This window comes from Bubalus bubalis, chromosome 9 (assembly GCF_019923935.1).
Source record: "Bubalus bubalis isolate 160015118507 breed Murrah chromosome 9, NDDB_SH_1, whole genome shotgun sequence".
Lineage (NCBI taxonomy): Eukaryota > Metazoa > Chordata > Mammalia > Artiodactyla > Bovidae > Bubalus > Bubalus bubalis.
Genome location: NC_059165.1, coordinates 99,922,922 through 99,944,239, shown reverse-complemented (window position 1 = coordinate 99,944,239; position 21,318 = coordinate 99,922,922). Strand labels below are relative to the sequence as shown.

The 21,318-nt window shown below is 42.6% G+C and overlaps 1 protein-coding gene across 9 annotated transcripts in view; it reads left to right on the top strand.

The window, feature by feature from the left end:
- The window catches only part of ADGRE3 (adhesion G protein-coupled receptor E3), a 60,098-nt gene that overhangs the window by 18,355 nt on the left and 20,425 nt on the right, over window positions 1-21,318 (top strand). For all 9 annotated transcript variants that reach the window (XM_025293688.3, XM_025293687.3, XM_044948247.2 and 6 more), the window contains 2 exons: window positions 8,017-8,194; window positions 13,842-13,958. In XM_025293688.3, the coding sequence (XP_025149473.3) occupies window positions 8,017-8,194; window positions 13,842-13,958 (295 nt within the window). The remainder of the gene's footprint in view (window positions 1-8,016; window positions 8,195-13,841; window positions 13,959-21,318) is intronic.

Genomic DNA, 21,318 nt, shown 5'->3' with positions numbered 1-21,318 from the left:
TATTTATAAATCTCAAAGCTAGCAAATGGAGGTGAATACTATATATGTGTGCTATATGTCATATATCATATGCATGATAATATAAAATACTTGATATGATTATGACAAATATTGTAATATATGCTAACTATGATATATGTTTATTAAACTATTATATTTTGATATATAATATGTATTGTATAACTGATATATATATCACTATGTTTATCACTATATATCTCACTATAGAGATAAATGATAGATCAATACAGTGTGCATGTATGTATGAGGGTGTGTGTATGAATGTGGGTGTGTGTGTGAGTGTGTGTGTGTGTGTACTACCCCCTGAAGACAGGATCTATCCCAGACCAAGAAAGAGACTAAGTAAGACTGTATTCGGATTCACTGAGCTGCTGCAACAAAGAGACCCAAATATCCAATGGCTTTAAAAATATGGATGTTTATTACTTTCTGAGTTATTAGTCCAGAGGTGAGCAATCCAAGCTGGTGAAGGAATTCTGCTCCATAAGGTCATTCGGGTACCCACGTTCTTTCCATACTGCTGCTCCACCATCCCCTGGCATCTTGTCCTCAACTGCATAGTCAAAGCTGGGTTGCTGCATGCTGTATTCATACTGGTAGGTAGAAGGGAGGGGAAATGCAGGGCAAGCTGTATGTTGTACAAGGTGAAGGGGGAAAGTGGAGAGAGGGCCTCTCTCCTCATCTACTCACTATATAAAGTGCTAATAAGGTCAGGAGAACTTCTTTGGAGACATGTCTTACGGTGACAATCCAGAAGTTGCATAGATCACAGTGAAACCTAGCTGCAAAGGAAGCTGGGACAATACTATCTATGATTGGGTGGCACAGCCCAGATAAAATTTGAGAAATTTATTCAATTAACTTCCCTGGTGATCCAGTGGTTAAGAGTCTACCTGCCAATGTAGGAAACATGGCTTCTATCCCTGGTCTGGGGAGATTCCACATGCTGTGGGACAACTAAGCTTGCATGCCTTAGAGCCCATTCTCCACAGCAAGAGAAGTGACCCCCAATGAGAAGCCCACACACCGCAACTAGAGTGTAGCCCCCCACTTGCTACAACTAGAGAAAGCCCAGGTCAGCAATGAAGACCTAGTACAACAACAACAAAAAAAGCGCAGGAAGGGAAAATGGATATTGTAGGATAATTAAGAGAGACCAAGAAAATGATTATAGGTAGTAATCATTAGTGTCTGTAAATTGACTCTGAACTTTAGCAAAGAGAATGATACATGTCTCTCAGGATCTATTGTCTAACAGAATGAGCTCATCCCTCCCTCTTGCCACTACCCAACTTCACCCTTCTCTACTCCCAAGGGACTCTTCATGCCTTGCCCTCCCAAGCTCCAGGTCTCAGATACACACCGTTCGCTCTACCTAAAACTCCTCTTTCCAGTTCCTCACCTGGCTGCCTCCTTCCACTCTTCTTTACTCAAGACCCAGTTCAGGTGTCACCTCCTTCTGGATGGCCTGTGTCACTCCCTCCATCTGAGTTAATATCCCCCCACTATGTTCTTATTTATTTATTTATTTGGCTGCACTGGCAAGAAATGGCAACCCACTCCAGTATTCTTGCCTGGAAAATTCCATGGACAGAGGAGGCTAATGGGCCAGTTCACGGGGTCACAAAGAGTCAGACACAACTGAGCAGCTGAGCACACACACACCGGGTCTTAGTTGCGGCCGCTAGGATCTTTAGTGGTGGTGTGTGAAGTCTTAGTTGAGAGAACTCTTAGTTGCAGCGTGTGCGATCTAGTTCCCTAATCAAGGATCAAACCCAGACCCCCTGCACTGGGTGAGCAGAGTCTTAGCCACTGGACCACCAGGGAAGTCCCCACCAGACTATGCTCTTATGGTAGGGATTTCAAATCCTAATACCACAGTGGCAAGTGACTTAGGCAAGATGATGACCTCACAGCATTAGGGTTCTCCAGAGAAACAGAACCAATAGGAGATAAGCTATAAAGAGAGCTGTTATAAAGAATTAGCTGACAGGTCCCAAAATCTGCAGTCAACAAGCTGGAGACCCAGAAGAGTTGATGATGTAGTTCCAATTTGAATCCAGAGATCTGAGACCAACCCAGGAAGAGCTGATGTTTCAGTGTGAGTTTGAAGGAAAACAACAATGTCCCAAAATTGGGTCTTTGTAGAGATGCAGATGGGCTTAAAGAGTCATACAGAGTGAAGTAAGTCAGAAAGAGCAAAACAAATATTCATGTATTATATGTGGAATCTTAAAAACAAAATGATACCGATGAATCTATTTGCAGGGCAGGAATAGAGACACAAATGTAGAGAACAGACGTTCAGACATAGTGGGGTAAGGGGTGGGTGGGATGAATTGGGAGATTAGGTTTGGCATAAATACACTACCATGTGTAAAATAGATAGCTAGTGGGAAGTTGCTGTACAGCACAGGGAGCTCAGCTTGGTGCTCTGTGATAACCTACAGGTAGGTTGGGTGGGCGGAGGGAGGTTCAAGAAGGAAAGGATATATGTTAGAAATAGCTGATTCACTTCATTGCACAGCAGCAACTAACAACATTCTAAAGCAATCACACTCCAATAAAATTTAAAAATTAATGTCCAATTAAAATAAATATTTTTTTAAAAAATAAAGCTAAAAAGCAATGTCCCAGCTCAAGGCTGGCACAGGCAGTCAGGCAGGAGGAAATTCCCCCTTACTCAGACTTCTTGTTCTAATCAGACCTCCAAACTGACTGGATGAGCCCCAACCACATTAGGAAGGGCAAGCCGCCTTACTTCCTCCATCCATTCAGATGTTAATTTCATGTCAGACCCAGAATGACGCTTGGCCAAACATCTAGGTAACCCATGACTCAGTCTAGCTGACACATAAAATTAACCATCACACTTTTTAAGAGCAATTTACTCATCTTTAAGATGAGGGTGGTGATGGCACCCTTGGATAATGAGCAGGTTAAATGAGATAATACATGTATAGTATTCAGCACAGTGCTGAGTCCAGAGTACACATTGCATCCACGTTATCTATTGTTATCTCGTCCAGACTGATGACATTTAAGTGGTGTGCTCTCACTCACTAGACAGGGAGCTTCTTGAGGAGGGGAATCAGACCAAGTCAGCCTTGGGAGTTCAACATCTGTTCATTGCAGTAATGAACAAATAATCGTGTTATCAAAAGTAATATTTATTTCGTTATAAAAGTCACTGTCAGGTTCCTCAAAAAATTAAACATAAAATTATCAGGTGACTCTACAATTATCTGAGCTTCCCTGGTGGCTCAGATGGTAAAGCGTCTGTCTGCAATACAGGAGACCCAGGTTCTATCCCTGGGTCGGGAAGATCCCCTGGAGAAGGAAACTGCAGCCCGCTCTAGTATTCTTGCTTGGAAAATCCCATGGACGGAGGAGCCTGGTGGGCTCCTATAGTCCATGGGGTCGCATAGAGTCAGATACGACTGAGCGACTTCACTTTCTTTCACTTTCTACAATTCTACTTCTAGGAATATACCCAAGAGAATTGAAAGCAGGGACCCAAACATATACCTGGACAAAAGTAGAATTCAAAAAGATACATGCATCCCTATATTCATACCAGAACTGTTCACAATAGCCAAGACATGGTAACAACCTAAATGTCCATTGACAGATGAATAGATAAAGAAGATGTGGTACGTGTATATGATGGACTATTACTAAGTCACTTTAGTTGTGTCCGACTCTGTGTGACTCAGTGGACTGTAGCCTGCCAGGCTCCTCTGTCCATGGGATTCTCCAGGCAAGAATACTGGAATGGGTTGCCATGCCCTCCTCCAGGGGATCTTCCCAACCCAGGGACTAAATCCTCGTCTTTTATGTCTCCTGCATTAGTAAGCAGGTTCTTTACCACTAGCACCACCTGGGAAGCCCAATGAGATATTATTCAGGCATAACAAAGGTTGAAATAATGTCATTTGCAGCAACATGGATGAACCTCAAGATTATCATACTAAGTAAGTCAGAAAGTGAAAGACACATGCCATACAATGTTGTGTATGTGAAATCTAAAATATGACACAAATGAACTTAGTTACAAAACAGAAACAGGCTCACAGACATAGAGAACAGACTTGTAATTGCCAAGGAGGGAGAGGTCAGGGAGGATTGGATTGGGAGTTTGGGATTAGCAGATGTGAACTATTATATATAGACCAGATAAACAACAAGGTCCTACTTATAGCACAGGAAGCTACATTCAATATCCTGTGATGAAGAAAAAAATATGAAAATGTGTATACAAAACTGAATCACTTTGCTGTACAGCAGAAATTAATACAACACTATAAATCAACTCTACTTCAATAAAATAAATTTTTAAAAAAAGAGAGAGAGAGAGGGACCCAAATATATACTTGTACAACTATGCTCTTGACAGTCCTATTCACAATAGCCAAAAGACAGAAACAGCCCAAATGTCCACTAATTGATGACAGGATGAATAAAATGTGGTATACCTATACAGTGGAATATTATTCAGCCATAAAAAATGAAGTTCTGATTCCCAGTACAATATGAATGAATCTCAAAAACATTATGCTCGGTGAAAGAAGTCAGACACAAAAGATTACACCGTATATGATTCCACTTACATAACTTACATAAAATGTCCAAAATAGGCAAATCCAGGGAAACAGAAAGCAGATTTGTGCTTTCCAGAGGCTGGGGGAGTGGAGAATGGGAAGTAACTGTTTAATGGGTTTTATTTGGAAATGATGGAAATGTTATACAACATTATGGACATTCTAAATTATTACTGACTTGTATACTTTAAAAGGATGAGGAACTTCCCTGGTGGTCCAGTGGTTAGGACTCCATGCTTCCAACTGCAGGGGGTGTGGGTTTGATCCCTGGTTGGAGAACTAAGATCCCACATCCTATGTGGCAAAAAAAAAAAAAAAAAACTACTTTAAAAAAAGGATGTATTTTATTTTACGTGAATTTCACTTCAAAAAAACAAAATGCATTGCCAAAGAAAGACAGGTACAAAGTCATCACGTTAGATCAGACACTAAAACAGCAATTCTGACGACCCAATACTCTGGCACCTACTCTGTACAAATGAGTTTAAACCAAGAAGACTTCTGCTGCCGTTTAGAAAAGAGAGAGGCGTTTTACATCAGGTGTGGCTGAGGAGGCGGCTGCCCTTTCACTAGAAAACTCAGCTCAGAATTTCCACCAACACTGGTTAGACTGAAAGAGTAGACCATTAAAAAGGCTTATTTGAACCTGATTCTGAAAATCCCTCCAATCCTTCTTTGCATATTACTCTGCTTATAACTCTTTAGCATGATATTTTCCTATTAAAAACATTCATTTAACCCATGAACACTTACTGAGCCCCTGCTATTCACCAAAGGGGCTTCCCAGGTGGCACAGTGGTAAAGAATCCGCCTGCAATGCAGGAGAGACAGGAGATGCTGGTTCAATCCCTGGGTCAGGAAAATCCCCTGGAGGAGGGCATGGCAACCCACTGTAATATTCTTGCCTGGAGAATCCCATGGACAGAGGAGCCTGGTGGGCTGTAGTCCATAGAGTCGCAAAGAGTCAGAAACGACTGAAGCCACATAGCACTATTCATCATGGACTGTTCTAGGTGCTAGGAAATAGCCGTGAAGACAAAATTCCTATCCCTATGGGACTTACTGTCTAGTACTTTGTGTGCTGTGCTTAGTAATTCAGTCATGTCTGACTCTTTGCAACCCCATGGACTGTAGCCTGCCAGGCTCCTCAGTCCATGGGGATTCTCCAGGCAAGAATACTGGAGTGGGTTGCCATGCCCTCCTCCAGGGGATCTTCCCAACCCAGGGATCAAACCCAGGTATCCCACATTACAGGCAGATTGTTTACCGTCTGAACCACTAGGGAAGCCTATGAATACAGGAAAGGGTAGTCAATCTTCTCAAGGGGATCTTCCCCACCCAGGAATCAAATTGGGGTCTCCTGCATTCCTACCACCAGGAAAGTCCCCTAGTACTTTGCTGCTGCTGCTGCTGCTAAGTCGCTTCAGTCGTGTCCGACTCTGTACGACCTCATAGACAGCAGCCCACCAGGCTCCCCCATCCCTGGGATTCTCAAGGCGAGAATACTGGAGTGGGTTGCCATTTCCTTCTCCAACGCATGAAAGGGAAAAGTGAAAGTGAAGTCGCTCGGTCATGTCCAACTCCTAGCGACCCCATGGACTGCAGCCCTCCAGGCTCCTCCATCCATGGGATTTTCCAGGCAAGAGTACTGGAGTGGGTGCCATTGCCTTCTCCACCCTAGTACTTTAACATACCACAAATCCCTTAGAAGCCTGTTAAAGTGCAGGTTTGGATTCAGAATATGTGGACCGGGACCTAAGAGTCTGAATTCCTAATAAGCTCCCATGTGATGCTGATACTGCTTATCTGAGGACTATACTTTGAGTAAAAGCATGTAGAGATCAAAATAATAATTTTTCAAATCACATATACTACAATTTTTATTGAAGAATAGTTTTTTTTTAATTAGAGTGTAATTGCTTTACAATGTAGTGTTAGTTTCTGCTGTACAACAGCGTGAATCAGCTATGAGTATACGTATATCCCTTCCCTTTTGAGCTTCCCTCATACCACCCCCATCCAACCCCTCTGGGTCATCACAGGGCACCAAGCTGAGCTCCCTGTGCTACACAGCAGCTTCCCACTAGCCATCTATTTTACACGGGGTAGGGTATATATGTCAGTGATACTCTCGCAATTTGACGTACAGTTATTTTACTCTTTCAGGTGTACAGCAAAGTGATTCAGTTATGTATAATCTTTTTCAGATTTTTTCCATTATAATTTATTACAAGATATGAGAATATACATTCCTGTGCTATACTGTAGGTCTCTGTTGTTTACCTATTTTATATATAGTAATGTGTATCTGTTAATCCCAAATTTCTAATTAATCCCTCCTTGCCCTTTCTCTCTATGGTAACCATGAATTTGTTTTCTATAACAACAGTTTTAAAACTTCACCTTGACCCTTCAGTCTTCTTCAGCCACTGGCCCATCTTTTTTGCTATTTTTCATAGAACCACTATATTGTATGGCTGAAACTAATATAGTATTGTAAATCAACTATACTTCAGTAAATCAGTAAGATGGATAGATAGATAAAATGAGTTTAATATAGCTTTTAAAAAACAATACATTTCTTGATACAAAAAGGCCAGTTAGAGTTCCTTCTGAGCTATGATACTACTAAATGATTTCTCAACTTTGGCCCTATTGACATTTGAGACTGGGTCATTCTTTGCTGTGGGGGCTGTTGTCACATGCATTATACGATGTTGAGTAACATATCTGGCCTAATTATCAGTAGAAATAGCACTCCGCAGTAGTGACAATCCAAATGTCTTCCCATCTGGGGAATGAACATTGCCCCCAGTTGAGAACCACTGGTCTATTTCTAGAAATCTTACCACTTCCCTGTTGGTGAAAGATGCTCACAGTAACTACCACTTAAATGATGTTTGAGCTTCCCTGGTGGCTCAGTGGTAAAGAATCTGCCTGCAATGCAAGAGACCCAGGTTCAATCCCTGGGTCAGGAAGATCCCCTGAAGAAGGAAATGGCAACCCACGCCAGTATTCTTGTTTGGAGAATCCCATGGACAGAGGATCCTTGTGGGCTACAGTTCATGGGTCGCAAAGAGTCAGACACAACTGAGCAACTAACGTTTCTGTGGTGTTTACCAGGCTAACACTGTTCTAAAAATAAAATGTCTCTTCGTTCATTTAATCTTCCCCCAAACTTTATGGGGTCTTAGTACCATCCTCATCCTAAATGGAGAACCTGAAGCACAGAGTGACTGAGTGACTTTCCCAAGGTTGCTCAGCCAGTGAGAGGTGGAGTCAGTATTTGAACCAGTCGTCTGACCCCACCGCCTTCTTTCTTGGGTTTTCTTCTGACCCTTGGGATGTGGAACCTATCGATTGGATTTTTTCTTAATTCTTTCTCTCTTCAAAGATGCAATCGGTTGTTGAGAATATCGAATCTCATCTCACCGATAAGACCGTATTGGGAGCGGGGAGAAACGTCACATCCACGGTCACAGCCTTTCTCCAGAAAACGGAATCAGATGTTCTAAAAACTGCCTTGAAAGCCCCAGACCAGAAAATCCAGAAAGTCCAATACAACACCGTGGGTAAGAAGACAGTAAAACCTGAGACACACAGTGGGGTGGTTACTAACTGGGGTCCGCGTTAAGCAATGAGAGAAGTAAATAAGGACTTTGTTTGTCCCATTTATAGGGCTTCCCAGGTGGCACTAGTGGTAAAGAACCCGCCTGCCAATGCAGGAGACATAAGAGACATGGGTTCAATCCCTGAGTCGAGAAGATCCCCTGGAGGCGGGTATGGCAACCCACTCCAATATTCTTGCCTGGAGAATCCCCATGGACAGAGGAGCCTGGGGGGCTACAGTTCTTAGGATCACCAAGAGTCGGACATGACCGAAATGACTGAATGCACATGAACACATCCATTTATATAAAATTCTAGAAAATGCAAACTAATCTCTAGTGACACAGAGGGTAGAGTCAATGAAGGGATGGAAAAGGGATGTGAGAAAATCTGGATAAATTGTTGGTGGTAACAGAAATGTTGTCTACCTTGACTGTGGTGGTGGTTTTACAGAGGTACACATGCGATGAAACCCATCCAGTTGTACACTTTAATATGTGAGATTTGCTGTACATCAATTACACCTGCATAGAGCTATTTTTAAAAATTGCCAATGGGGGAATTCCCTAGTGGTCCAGTGGTTAGGACTTGGCATTTTCACTGCTGAGGTCTGAGCAAGTCCGGGAACTAATATTCCACAAGCCTCCTGGTGTGACCAAAAAATTTTTTAAATAAAAATGATGTTTTGTTGTTGTTCAGTCACTCAGTCATGTCCCAGTTTTTGCAACCCCATGGACAGCAGCATGCCAGGCTTCCCTGTCCTTCAACGTCTCCCAGAGCTTGCTCAAACTCATGTCCATTGAGTCAGTAATGAAATCCATTGAACCATCTCATCCTCTGTCATCCCCTTCTCCTTCTGCCTTCAAATCTTTCCCAGTCTCTGGGTCTTTTCTTATGAGTCAGCTGTTTTAATCAGGTGACCAAAATATTTGAGCTTCAGCTTCAGCATCAGTCCTTCCAAGGAATATTCAGGATTGATTTCCTTTAGGACTTATTGGTTTGATCTTCTTGCAGTCTAAGGGACTCTCGAGAGTCTTCTCCAACACCACAGTTCAAAAGCATCAGTTCTTCGGCAATCAACTTTCTTTAAGGTCCACACTCACATCTATACATGACTACTGGAAAAGCCATAGCTTTGACTAGGTGGACCTTTGTTGGCAAAATAATGTCTCTGCTTTTTAATATGCTGTCTAGATTTGTCATAGCTTTTCTTCCAAGGAGCAAGCGTCTTCTAATTTCATGGGTGAAGTCACCATCTGCAGTGATTTTGGAGCCCAAGAAAATTAGTCTGTCACTGTTTCTATTGTTTCCCCATCTATTTACCATGAGGGGATGGGAGTGGCATGCTGCAATCCATGGGGTCCCAAAGAGTCAGACACAATTGAGCAACTGAACTGAACTGAACTGAACTGATGGGACTGGATGCCATGATCTTAGTTTTTTGAATGCTGAGTTTTAAGCCAGTGTTTTCACTCTCCTCTTTCACTTTCATCAAGAGGCTCTTTAGTTCCTCTTCAGTTTCTGCCATAAGGGTGGTGTCATCTGCATATCTGAGGTTATTGATATTTCTCCTGGCAATCATGATTCCAGTTTGTGCTTCACCCAGCCCAGCATTTCTCATGAGGTCCTCTGCATATAAGTTATATAAGCAGGGTGACAATATACAGCCTTGTCATACTCCTTTCCCAATTTGGAACCAGTCAGTTGTTCCATGTCCAGTTCTAACCGTTGCTTCTTGACCTGCATACAGGTTTCTCAGGGCGCAGGTCAGGTGGTCTGGTATTCCCAACTCTTGGAGAGTTTTCCACAGTTTGTTGTGATAATATTTAGAATTAAATAAATACCTGCATGCTAAGTCACTTCAGTCATGTCTGACTCTTTGTCACCCTATGGACTGTAGCCCTCCAGGCTCCTCTGTCCATGGGATTCTCCAGGCAAGAATACTGGAGTGGGTTGCCATGCCCTCCTCCAGGGGAATTTCCCAACCCAGGGATCAAATCCACATCTCTCATGGCAGGTGGGTTCTTTACCACCAGTGCCACCTGGGAAGCCCAAATAAATACATGAATAAACAAAAATTGTCAATGGTTTCTAATCCTGAGTCTAGGATTCTGGCTTAAAGGTAGTTTTTTTTTTTTTTTAAATGATTCAGTGCTCACGGAACCTAACAGCACATGTCATGGTGATGTGACTTAAACCACCCCAGAAGGGACATCTTACTACATATTTTTTAAATATAAATACTTTTTTTTAAGGAACTGAAAGCAAACTTTTATTTAAAGACCTCTTCGGGTCATGGTCATTTGGACTCATGGCCTCAATTTGCTGCTCAACTCTCTGGTGATTCAGATAGTAAAGAATCTGCCTGAGACTCAGGTTCAATTCCTAGGTCCAGAAGACCCCATGGAGAAGGGAATGGCAACCCATTTCAGCATTCTTGCATGGAGAATTCCATGGACAGAGGACCCTGGGGAACTATAGGCTATGGGGTCACAAATAGTTGGACATGACTGAGTGACTTTCACTTTTGCTAGCAGAGCTCTGGCAACAGTGAAACAAACATGCTGAATTCTTTCTAAAACAGAAATAATTTTATTAAGGAATCCCCTAGCTGTCCAGTGGTTGATGCTCAGCACTTTCACTGCCTTGGATCTGGGTTCAGTTACTGGTTGGGGAACTAAGATCCCATGAGCCACGTGGCATAGCCATCCCCCCAAAAAAGTTTTATTATACCTGTCATATGTAGTCATTATATATCCATGTGCTGCAGATATGTCAGTTAGCTTGACTGCAGTAATCATTTAACTATGTATATATGTGTCAGACACAACTGAGCAACTGAGCACACACACACATGCACACATGTGTCAAGTCTTCATATTGGACACCTTAAATATATTTAATTTTTGTTTTTGAAAATAAAAAATAAAATACCATAGCAAAGCCAAGTATTAAATTTTTAATTAGGAAAAAACACATACACAAAACTAAACTGAGACCGGCCAAATCTGCCCAGAATTCAGTGCTCCAATCCAATACCCATGTAGGTACATGTCTGATGAAAAGACACGTATTTGTTATGTATGTTACGCTTACATATGCATGCCAAATTGCTTTCTCACTCATTACATGACTAACATCTTTCCATGTACGTCATATATATCATCAGCTATGTTATTGTCTTCAATGGTTTATATAGTTGCATTGTACATATAATTTATTTACACGATAATTTATTTCCCTATTCTGAGAAATGTGGGTAGTTACAAAACAACCCTGTGACAAAGACCATTAAAGTTTTTTTTTTTTTTTTTTAATTTTATTTTATTTTTAAACTTTACATAACTGTATTAGATTTGCCAAATATCAAAATGAATCCGCCACAGGTTTACATGTGTTCCCCATCCTGAACCCTCCTCCCTCCTCCCTCCCCATTCCATCCCTCTGGGTCGTCCCAGTGCACCAGCCCCAAGCATCCAGTATCGTGCATCGAACCTGGACTGGCAACTCATTTCATACATGATATTTTACATGTTTCAATGCCATTCTCCCAAATCTACCATTAAAGTTTTATCTGTATCTATTCGTTAAATGTTTTCTTAGGATAAATTCATAGAAGAGGAATTGTTAGATCAAAAGAAAGAAAGCATTCTATGAACTTTTGATACATATCGCTATATTGGCCTCCAGAAATGCTGTTTACTGTGCTTTTTATTAGTATTCAGCTCAGAGATGCTAATGTATTTGTGTGTGCCTAACTAATCATTTCATTTTACCAACTTTCATGATAAAATACTTCATAAAAATAATCATGTTTTATAGTCTTTAATAAGATAAAATCCAGTACCTAAACTTCTCAGGAAACCAGAATCTGGACACTTTTATTTAAAATTAAACCACGTTACAAGTAATTCTTTTATTTTCTGATTTGGCCAATTCCTAATTGATTTTTTGGTTTGGTTTGGTTTTTGGCCAAGCCAGGAGTCATGTGGGATGTTAGCTCCCTGACCAGGGGTCAAACCTGCAGCCCCTGCATTGGAAGGGTGCAGCCTTAACCACTGGGCTACCAGGGCAGCCCCCCCATTGTTTAATGATATAAAGCGCCCTTTCCTCAGTGAGCTTTCATCACCTCACCTGCAAAACGAGATCGTGATGCTGCACTCAGCGCACTTAGAACCGAGGCTGGCAATTGCCATACCTTTCCGCTCTTTATAATTGCTTTCTTTAACTTTTTTTAACACACTCAAAAGGAGACATAATAAGACTACTGCACCCCTCACCTACCTTCAATAATTTCCAACTCACGACCAGTCTCATATCTTCTACTTTTTAAGATAAATATTTTCATGAACTTATGGTTTGTTATTCTGTGACTTCGTTTTTACTGGAAGCATGGTTCCCCATTACAGAGATAAACCGTAAATTATTTAACCAATTTCTTCTTAAATTTTAGGTCATTTCACCTTTATCATCTTTACTGCCATGGACTTTCTCGTAGCCAATTCTGCCCTCTTAGTCATTATTGTTTTCCAAGAATATATTCCTAGAAACAGAATCATTGCTTCAAAGACAATGTGCTAAAGAATGTTAATTAAGAATACAGTTTCAGTCGGAGAAGGCAATGGCACCCCACTCCAGTACTCTTGCCTGGAAAATCCCATGAATGGAGGAGCCAGGTGGGCTGCAGTCCATGGGGTCGTGAAGAGTCGGACACGACTGAGCAGCTTCACTTTTACTTTTCACTTTCATGCATTGGAGAAGGAAATGGCAGCCCACTCCAGTGTTCTTACCTGGAGAATCCCAGGGACGGGGGAGCCTGGTGGGCTGCCATCTATGGGGTTGCACAGAGTCGAACACAACTGAAGTGAATTAGCAGCAGCAGCAGCAGAGTCTGTGGCTACACTTCAGTTGATATTTCTAATATCATTTGTGTTTCTCTTGCTTTTTAAATCACACCTGAGGGATGGAATGGGAAGGGAGGAGGGAGGAGGGTTCAGGATGGGGAACACATGTATACCTGTGGCGGATTATGTAAAGTTTAAAAATAAAATAAAATTTAAAATCTTAAAAAAAAAAAAAAAAAAAGAATACAGTTTCAGGGGACGTTCTTGGCAGTCCAGTGGTTAAGACTTCACCTTCCAATGCAGGGGCTGTGGGTTCAATCCCTGGTCAGGAAACTAAGATATTACATGCCTCTCAGCCAAAAAACAAAAACATAAAAAACAGAATCAATAGTGTAATAAATTCAATAAAGAATTTTAAAATGGTCCACAGTAAAAAAGAAGTCTTTAAAAAAAGAACACAGAGTTTATTAAGTTCCTATTCTTTGCCACCCCCATGGAGCCTGCCAGGCTCCTCTGTCATGAGATTTTCTCAGCAAGTATACAGGAGTTAGAGTCCTACCTAAATTCTGAATTTCAGTTTGCTTTTCTGACAGGTCCTTCATTGTGTTACATGAGGCTGCTATAAGATGGCAATGTATCAATGTAAGGCTCTTAGCCCAGTGCCTGGCACATTCTACACCCTCAGTAAAGTTAAGCTGTTCATGTAACTACGCACATTTTTAAAACTTATAATAATGGCAAGTTTGCCCTTTGTTTTTCTTACCAGCTGTTGAAACTCGAGTTGTTACAGACAACTGCTCCAAGGGAGTCATCTTAAGCTTGAACGCCCAAGTGAACTCCATGGAAATCCATTGCAATGATGTCATCCAGAGAAACATACAAGGTACATGGGGTGGCTGCTTTCAGAATCCCTAAGACATGCAGAGCAGCATCACTGTGTGAGTAGTGAGGAAAATGTCCCCAGAAGGCTTCTCTCTAATGGGTCTGTTACCCTAATGTTACTGAACCCAGGTCCAGCTACTTGCTGCTCAAAAGTCATTAAAGAGGCTAGGTTAGTGGAAAGGAAAGTTTGCTTTATTTTGGATGCTAGTGACCAGGGAGGAGGGTCACTAGCATCCAAACCTGTCCAAAGGCCAACAGCCCCCACCCCAACAACCCGGGGGCTAGAGCTTTTATAGACAGAGAGAGAGGGCTACATGCAGAAACAGCACAGTAGCTCAGACAGTCATCTTGAAATTGGTCACTGGTGGTCCGTTCTAAGCACAGTTAGTCTTGGTTCCAGGGTTGGTTTGTTTCCATTTCCTTGAGGCCAGTTCTTGGAACAGCAACAGTTTAAGTCATGGCTACAGTCTGGTAATCATGTAGTTAATTTCTCCACCTGGTGGGGGTCTCTATCTATAAGACAGCTCAAAGGATATGGCTCAGAATATTACCTATAGCCCTTGAGAAGGAACTAAAGGTCCTTGACTTTGCTTACTGACTAAACTATTATCATTTGATCTCCTTTAACTATATTCCTTTGTTTCTTTATGTTCTCACTTCTCTGATTGAACTAACTTTTGGCTAAAGTTTTCCCACAGACAAAAGGTGGGCTGAGGACTTGGGAAACAAGAACTATAGGGTTCTGCTCCATTTCACTTGAGTCTTTCCTTAAAAAAAAAAATTTTTTTTTTAATTACAGAAAAGACATATTCCTACCTAAAATGGAGGGTTTTTGTTCTTCAGCATGAAAGAGAGACTTCTTTGTAATTTAGAGGTTGTTCTATCTGGTTCTCAGTTTGGGTTCCCTTAGAAGTAGTGCATGGATAAGTGTAAGGGGAACAAGAGTGATGATTTTATATGGGAGATGATCCCAGAAAGAATCAGTAAGTGTATTAATTGGGATTCTCCAGAGAAACAGAACCAATAGGCTGTGTATATGTAGAGAAAGAGAAACAGAGATAGAGAGAGATGGGCAGGGACAGAGAGAGATTTAAGAAGAATTTCGCTCATGCGATTGTGGAGGGCAGCAAATCTAAAATCTAGCCAGCAAGCTGAAAGACCCAGGGAAAAGCTGTTTCTTCCTGAGTCCAAAGGCAGTCTCTTCCTCAGGGGGAGCTCAGTCTTTTTCTTAACACCTTCCACTGATTAGATGAGGCCCACCAACATTAGGAACTGTAATCTGCTTTATTCAAAATCTACTGATTTAAATTTAATCTCATCTAAAAATATCCTCACAGCAATATCCAGACTGGTCTTTGACCAAATATCTGGGTCCTAAAGCCTATCCAAGTTGACACATAAAATTAATCATCCCAACAGGGAAAACAGGAAGTGAGACAAGGAAGAGAGGGCAGCCCATACAGGGATTATTATGTTAGTGAGCAGGTTACTGCTGGTGGTGACTGGGGTTCAATCCCACTAAGTTACCCCATTCAAAGAGAAGTAGCCAGAGGACTTCCCTGGCGGTCCAGTGGTTAAGATTCTGCACTTCCAATGCAGGGGGCAGGGGTTCAGTCCCTGGTCGGGGAACTAAGATCCCACATGCCACTCGACATGGTCCAAAAAAAAAATTTTTTTATAATAAAGGGGGCTTCCCTTGTGGCCCAGTGGCTACAACTCTGCACTACTAATGCAGGAGACCTGGGTTCGATACCTAGTCATGGAACTAGATCTCACATGCTGCAATGAAGATCCCGAATTCCAAAACTAAAATAATAATAACAGGGAGAGGGAGCTGAGCTGAGCTCTTTATCCACCTGCTCTGATCCATCACTGGTTAAGAGCCCTTCTGGGGGTTGCAGGCAGAAGTGAATGTCTAAGCTTTTACAGCCTGCCCTGTGTACAGATCAAACATGTTCACTCCAGGGAAAGCTCCCAGACAGAGAGTCACAGCTGCTTGCAGTAGAATCCATCAGCATGTTAAAAAAAAAAAAAAAAAAAAACAGAAGTGCCAAAGGAATAAAGCTATGCTGCCTACAGCATCTGCTACAGCCTGTGTAGAAAGAGAAATTGTTACTATTAACTCTCCCAGCATTGCCAGACTGTCTGATTTTTCAAGAGAAACCAAACTTTGGGTTGCCTGCATGAACACCTCCAATATTTTTTTTCATTTGGCAGGAAGACTTCTGTTATAACTGCCATATGTTACAATTGCTGTAGCACAATAAATGAGGGCCTTAAAATCCAATTACATGAATGTGGGGTCTGTACAGACAGCTGGTCTGTGCTATCGCCCAAAGTTCCAAAGAAAAGATGATAAAATGCAGGCAACTAAGCACATGCTGAACTGAGAAAGTCTCATGTGGCAATTAGTTTCTCACTTCCTCTCCTCCCCCAAGATGAGAACTTGAATCTGCCTTCACTGGAGGATGGGCCAGGAGGAAGATAGAAGCCAAATTCCAACCCTGTGATTTCATGCTTGCGTGCTCACCAGGTTCCCCCATTACTCACAGTGTGAAGAGGGAGCCTGCAAGCTTCCAAACATATCTGCAGTCCAGTTTGTTCCTTGGTCACATTCTGGGGTACTAGGGATTAGGAAGTCAACAATTTTTTTTAATTTTTTTATCAGGATGTAATTGCTTTACAATGTTGTGTTAGTCTCTGCTGTACAACATCATGAACCAGCTGTATACATATGCCCCCTCCCTCTGAAGCCTCCCACCCACCACCCCGCATCCCACCCATCTTGGTCATCACAGAGCACTGAGCTGAGCTCCCTGTGCTATACAGCAGCTTCCCACTAGTTACACATATGCTGATGTATATGCTTCAGTGCTATTCTCTCAATTTGTCCCATCCTCTCCTTCACTCTGTGTTCACACATCTATTCTCTATTTCTGTGCCTCTATTCCTGCCCTGCAAAACTGTTCATCTGTACCATTTTTCTAGACTTCATGTAAATGCTTTAATATGCAATATCTGTCTTCTCTTTCTGACTTACCTCACTCTGTATGACAGGCTCTAGTTTCATCTACAAAGAGGTATGACCTCACGCGGGCCAGAATGGCCATACAAAAAATCTGCAAACAACAGATGCTGGAGAGGGTGTGGAGAAAAGGGAACTCTCTTACACTGTTTTCGGTAATGTACACTGGTACAGACACTCTGGAGAACAGTACGGAGGTTCCTTAAAAAAACTAAACGTAGAACTGCCATCTGACCCAGCAATTCCATGATTGGACATACACACTGAGAAAACCATAACTGAACATATGAATTTGAGGAGAACAGAACTCAGTCCATAACAACTGTCTAGGCTGAATTGTCTACAGGAACTGCACACCTCATAATGTAAATGCATGTGTCTCGGGGAGCACTTGGCATAGACATGCCCGTGCATTTGTGCATGCTCAGTGGTGTCTGACTCTGTGACCCTATAGACTATAGCCCACAAGCCTCCTCTGTCCATGGAATTTCCTAGGCAAGAATACTGGAGTGGGTTGCCATTTCCTCCTCCAGGGGATCTTCCAGGCCCAGGGTTAAAATCTGTGTCTCCTGCGTTGGCAGGCAGATTCTTTACCACTGAGCCACCAGGGAAGCACCATAGCCATGCCCAGCAGCAGACTATTTATCTTTCCTAATGACCCTTGCGGTCTCATCTCGAAGCATTGCACTGGCTGTCCCTCTGCCAGTAATGTTAACCAACACTCCACAGGGTGGACTTTTATTCTTTCAACACAGCTCAACTTTTTCCTCCTCCATGAAGCCTCCCAGGACTGCCTATTTCCATCACAGCACTAGAGTCAGGCTTTCCCTCTCCTGTGCTCCTCCAGCACTTTGAACTTACGTTATCCTGGCATCTAATGTGTTAACATCTGTTCATCGACATGTCCCCTCCCCCACTCCGCCTCCCCCACACACACACACAACCACCAAGCCTTCAGGGTGAAAACCATGAATTATTTCTCTGTGCAGTCCTTTACCAGCAGAGAATTGGAGAACAGAAATGGTCATCGAATTAAATCCACATCTAGGTTGAGGACTGAACATTCCTAAAGAAAGAAAAGAACGCATTGATGGATTCATGACGAACTCATAAAGGGACATTTTTGTGTCCCTCGGGTTCTGTCTTGGACTGGATCATTCTTCATTGTAGGGAGTCATCCTGTGCCCAGTAGGATGTTGAACAACATCCCTGGCCTTAGACTAGACGTCTATAGCAGTTCCCCAGTTGTGACAACCAAAACTTCCTCCGGACACCACCCAGTGTCAGCTGAGGTGAGAGGGCAGGATAGCCTGCAGTTGAGAACCTCTGGTCTAAAGCAACCTTATAATTTATCTCCAAAAGGTGGATAATTTTAATACCAGAAGGGATCCTATTAAGTTACACCATGACACCAGGTATGAACTGGTACTGTCACAGGTAACCCAAGACACAGAATCACATGATTCCTCTCCCTATAAACTATCTCAGAGAGCAAACCCTGGCCACAGAGGTCAACCTTGGAAACCTCAATAACCATTCTTTTCTTTTCTACTTGTGATTTGCTCTTACACCAGAATATTTCAGCTCAAAAACAAGCAATTTCCGAGCATCAGATCAGGTAGACTGATCACCTGCTGATGCCTTCCAACCACCCACCTTTGTTTCTTTCTGAAACAAAGAACAGAAACTGCCATCAACTCAGAGAAGCAGAAGTGAATCTCCTACTTCTCATCCCTCCAGAGAAGCCAGAAAAACCTGGTTAGAGACACCTGCTAGGGGATTTATTCCAGTAGGATGAACCACACAGCTTGTTTCTTATTGTTGTTCAGTAGCTAAATTGTGCTCTTTGTGACCCCCATGGACTGTAGCCCTCCAGACTCCTCTGTCCATGGGAATTCTCCAGGCAAGAATACTGGAGTGAGTTGCCATGCCCTCCTCCAGGGAATCTTCCCAACCCAGGGATCAAACCCAGGTCTCCTGCATTGCAGGTGGATTCTTTACCAGCTAAGCTACCAGGGAAGCCCATGTTATATGCTAGGCTGTCATAAAATACCAGACTGGTGGCTTAAACAATAGAAAATTATTTTCACACAATTATAGAGGCTAGAGATACAAGATGAAGATGTTGGCAAGATTGGTCTTTCCAGAGGCCTCTCTCCTTGGCTTGAACATGGCCATCTTCACACTATGTCCTCATACGGCCTTTCCTCTGTGTGCATGGGTCCCTAGTCTCTTTTCATGCGTCCAAATTTTCTCTTATATGGACACCAGGGAGGCTGGATAAGGCCCACCCTAACATTCTCATTTTAACTTCATCACCTCTTTGAAAGCCCTATCTTCGAATACAGTCACACTGGGAAGTACCATTAAGACTTCAACATATGAATTTTGGGGAGGAACACAATTCAGCCCATAACACTATTGATATAGAAAATGTCCACTACATATAAATCTTCAAGGTGGGACCTGCATTCCATCAGTATTAGGCAGGAGTGAAACTGCAGCTCGCCCTCCAGCTCCTATTGCTGAAGATCCTTCAGCTCCATCATCTCACTTCCTCTCCCTCCTCTAGTCAGTAACTCTTCTTGCCTGTTCACTCGATGCCAGCCCTCGCATGTCAGCTATTGTCCTGTGCTACTCTACTTTTCGAGGTACTATACTGTAAGATTTAAAATGTTTCTTTTATTTTCTGTTTGTTTTTTATGTATTATTCATGTGAAAAGTATTAGAAACTTATTACAGTATGATGCAGCTGATCGTGTTAGTTGGGTAGCTAGGCTAATCTTGTTGGACTTAGGAACAAATCAGACTTGCAAACATGCTCTCCGAACAGAACTTGTTTATATGTAGGGGACTTACTGTAAGTTATGTGCATGCCTTAATATGTAATAAAATTATAAATGTATAATATAAACATATCATGTGCATATATATTTTTAGCCTATCAAACTGTTAAATTATGCCATTCCCTTGCTTAAAACCCTCCAACAGTTTTCCCACTGGCTTAAAATAAAAGCAAAATTCTCCCCAAGGCCCTACAAGGTCAACCCCCACCATGCCCTCACTTCCTCCCACTGCCCCCTCACTCACTCTGCTTCAGCCCTACTGGCCTCCTTGCTGATGGGCACAGTCATGTCTCTGGGGGGTTTTCCTCTGCTATTTTCTCCTCCTAGAGCACTCTCCTCTCAGATATCCTCCTTCCTTTCACCCTGCTGCCAGAAAACTGTCTAAAACAGCATCCTCCACCTCTTGCTGTCCCCTGGCATGAGTGCTAAGTCGCTTCAATCATGTCTGACTCTTTGCAACCCCATAGACTGTAGCCCACCAGGCTCCTCTGTTCATGGGATTTTCCAGGCAAGAATAATGGAGCAGATTGCCATGTCCTCCTCCAGGGGATCTTCCTGACCCAGGGATCAAACCCTCATCTCCTGCACTGGCAGGCAGCTTCTTTACCATTAGGGCCACCTTGGAAGCCTCACTGTCCCCTACTTTACTTAATTTTCTCCATAGAATTGAGCACTAATCCTATATCAGAGCAAGGTGTCTTTGATATATACCTTTGTTGAGTGGGCTCCCAACACTTGGAAATGAATTGTCCAAGGAGACCTGTGCTTGGACAGCAAGAGACTTTATTGGAAAGTGGTCCCCAGGCAGAGAGCAGCAGGAAAACTGCTTTGCCACATGGCTCACTGTCTCAGGTTGTATGGTAATGCAATTAGTTTCTAGGTTGTCTCTGGTCAGTCATCACCCTTGGCCCATAGTCTGAGTCAGGGTCCTTCCTGGTGGCCTGAGCATCTCTCAGCCAAGACGGATTCCAGTGCAAAGGATTCTGGGAGGATGGTTGTCTCCTCCCTCTTTTGGCCCCTCCCAAATTCTCCCAGTTAGTTTTCAGGTGGTAGTACCAAGTTCCTCATTGGGACCTCCTGTTGTGAGACAACTCACCCAAGTGGTTATCATCATGCCTGGCCAAGGTGGGTGGCTTCAGTCGACGATTATCTAACACCTTTATTTGCTTGTTTATGTTTGTTTCCTGCACCAGAAAGTAAGATCAATAAGAAGAGAAATTCAGGCTATTTTGTCCCCCACTGTATCCCCAGAATAATGTCTGGACACAGTAGGCAGTAGAAAAAAAAAAAAAAGTTGGATAGTAGATAAACAGATAGATAGATAGAGGGCTTCCCTGATGGCTCAGCAGGTAAAGAATCTGCCTGCAATGCAGGGGACACAGGTTCAATCCCAGGGTGGGGAAGAGCCCTTGGAGGAGGAAATGGCAACCCACGCCAGTATTCTTGCCTGGGAAATCCCATGGACAGAGCAGCCTGGAGGGTTACAGTCC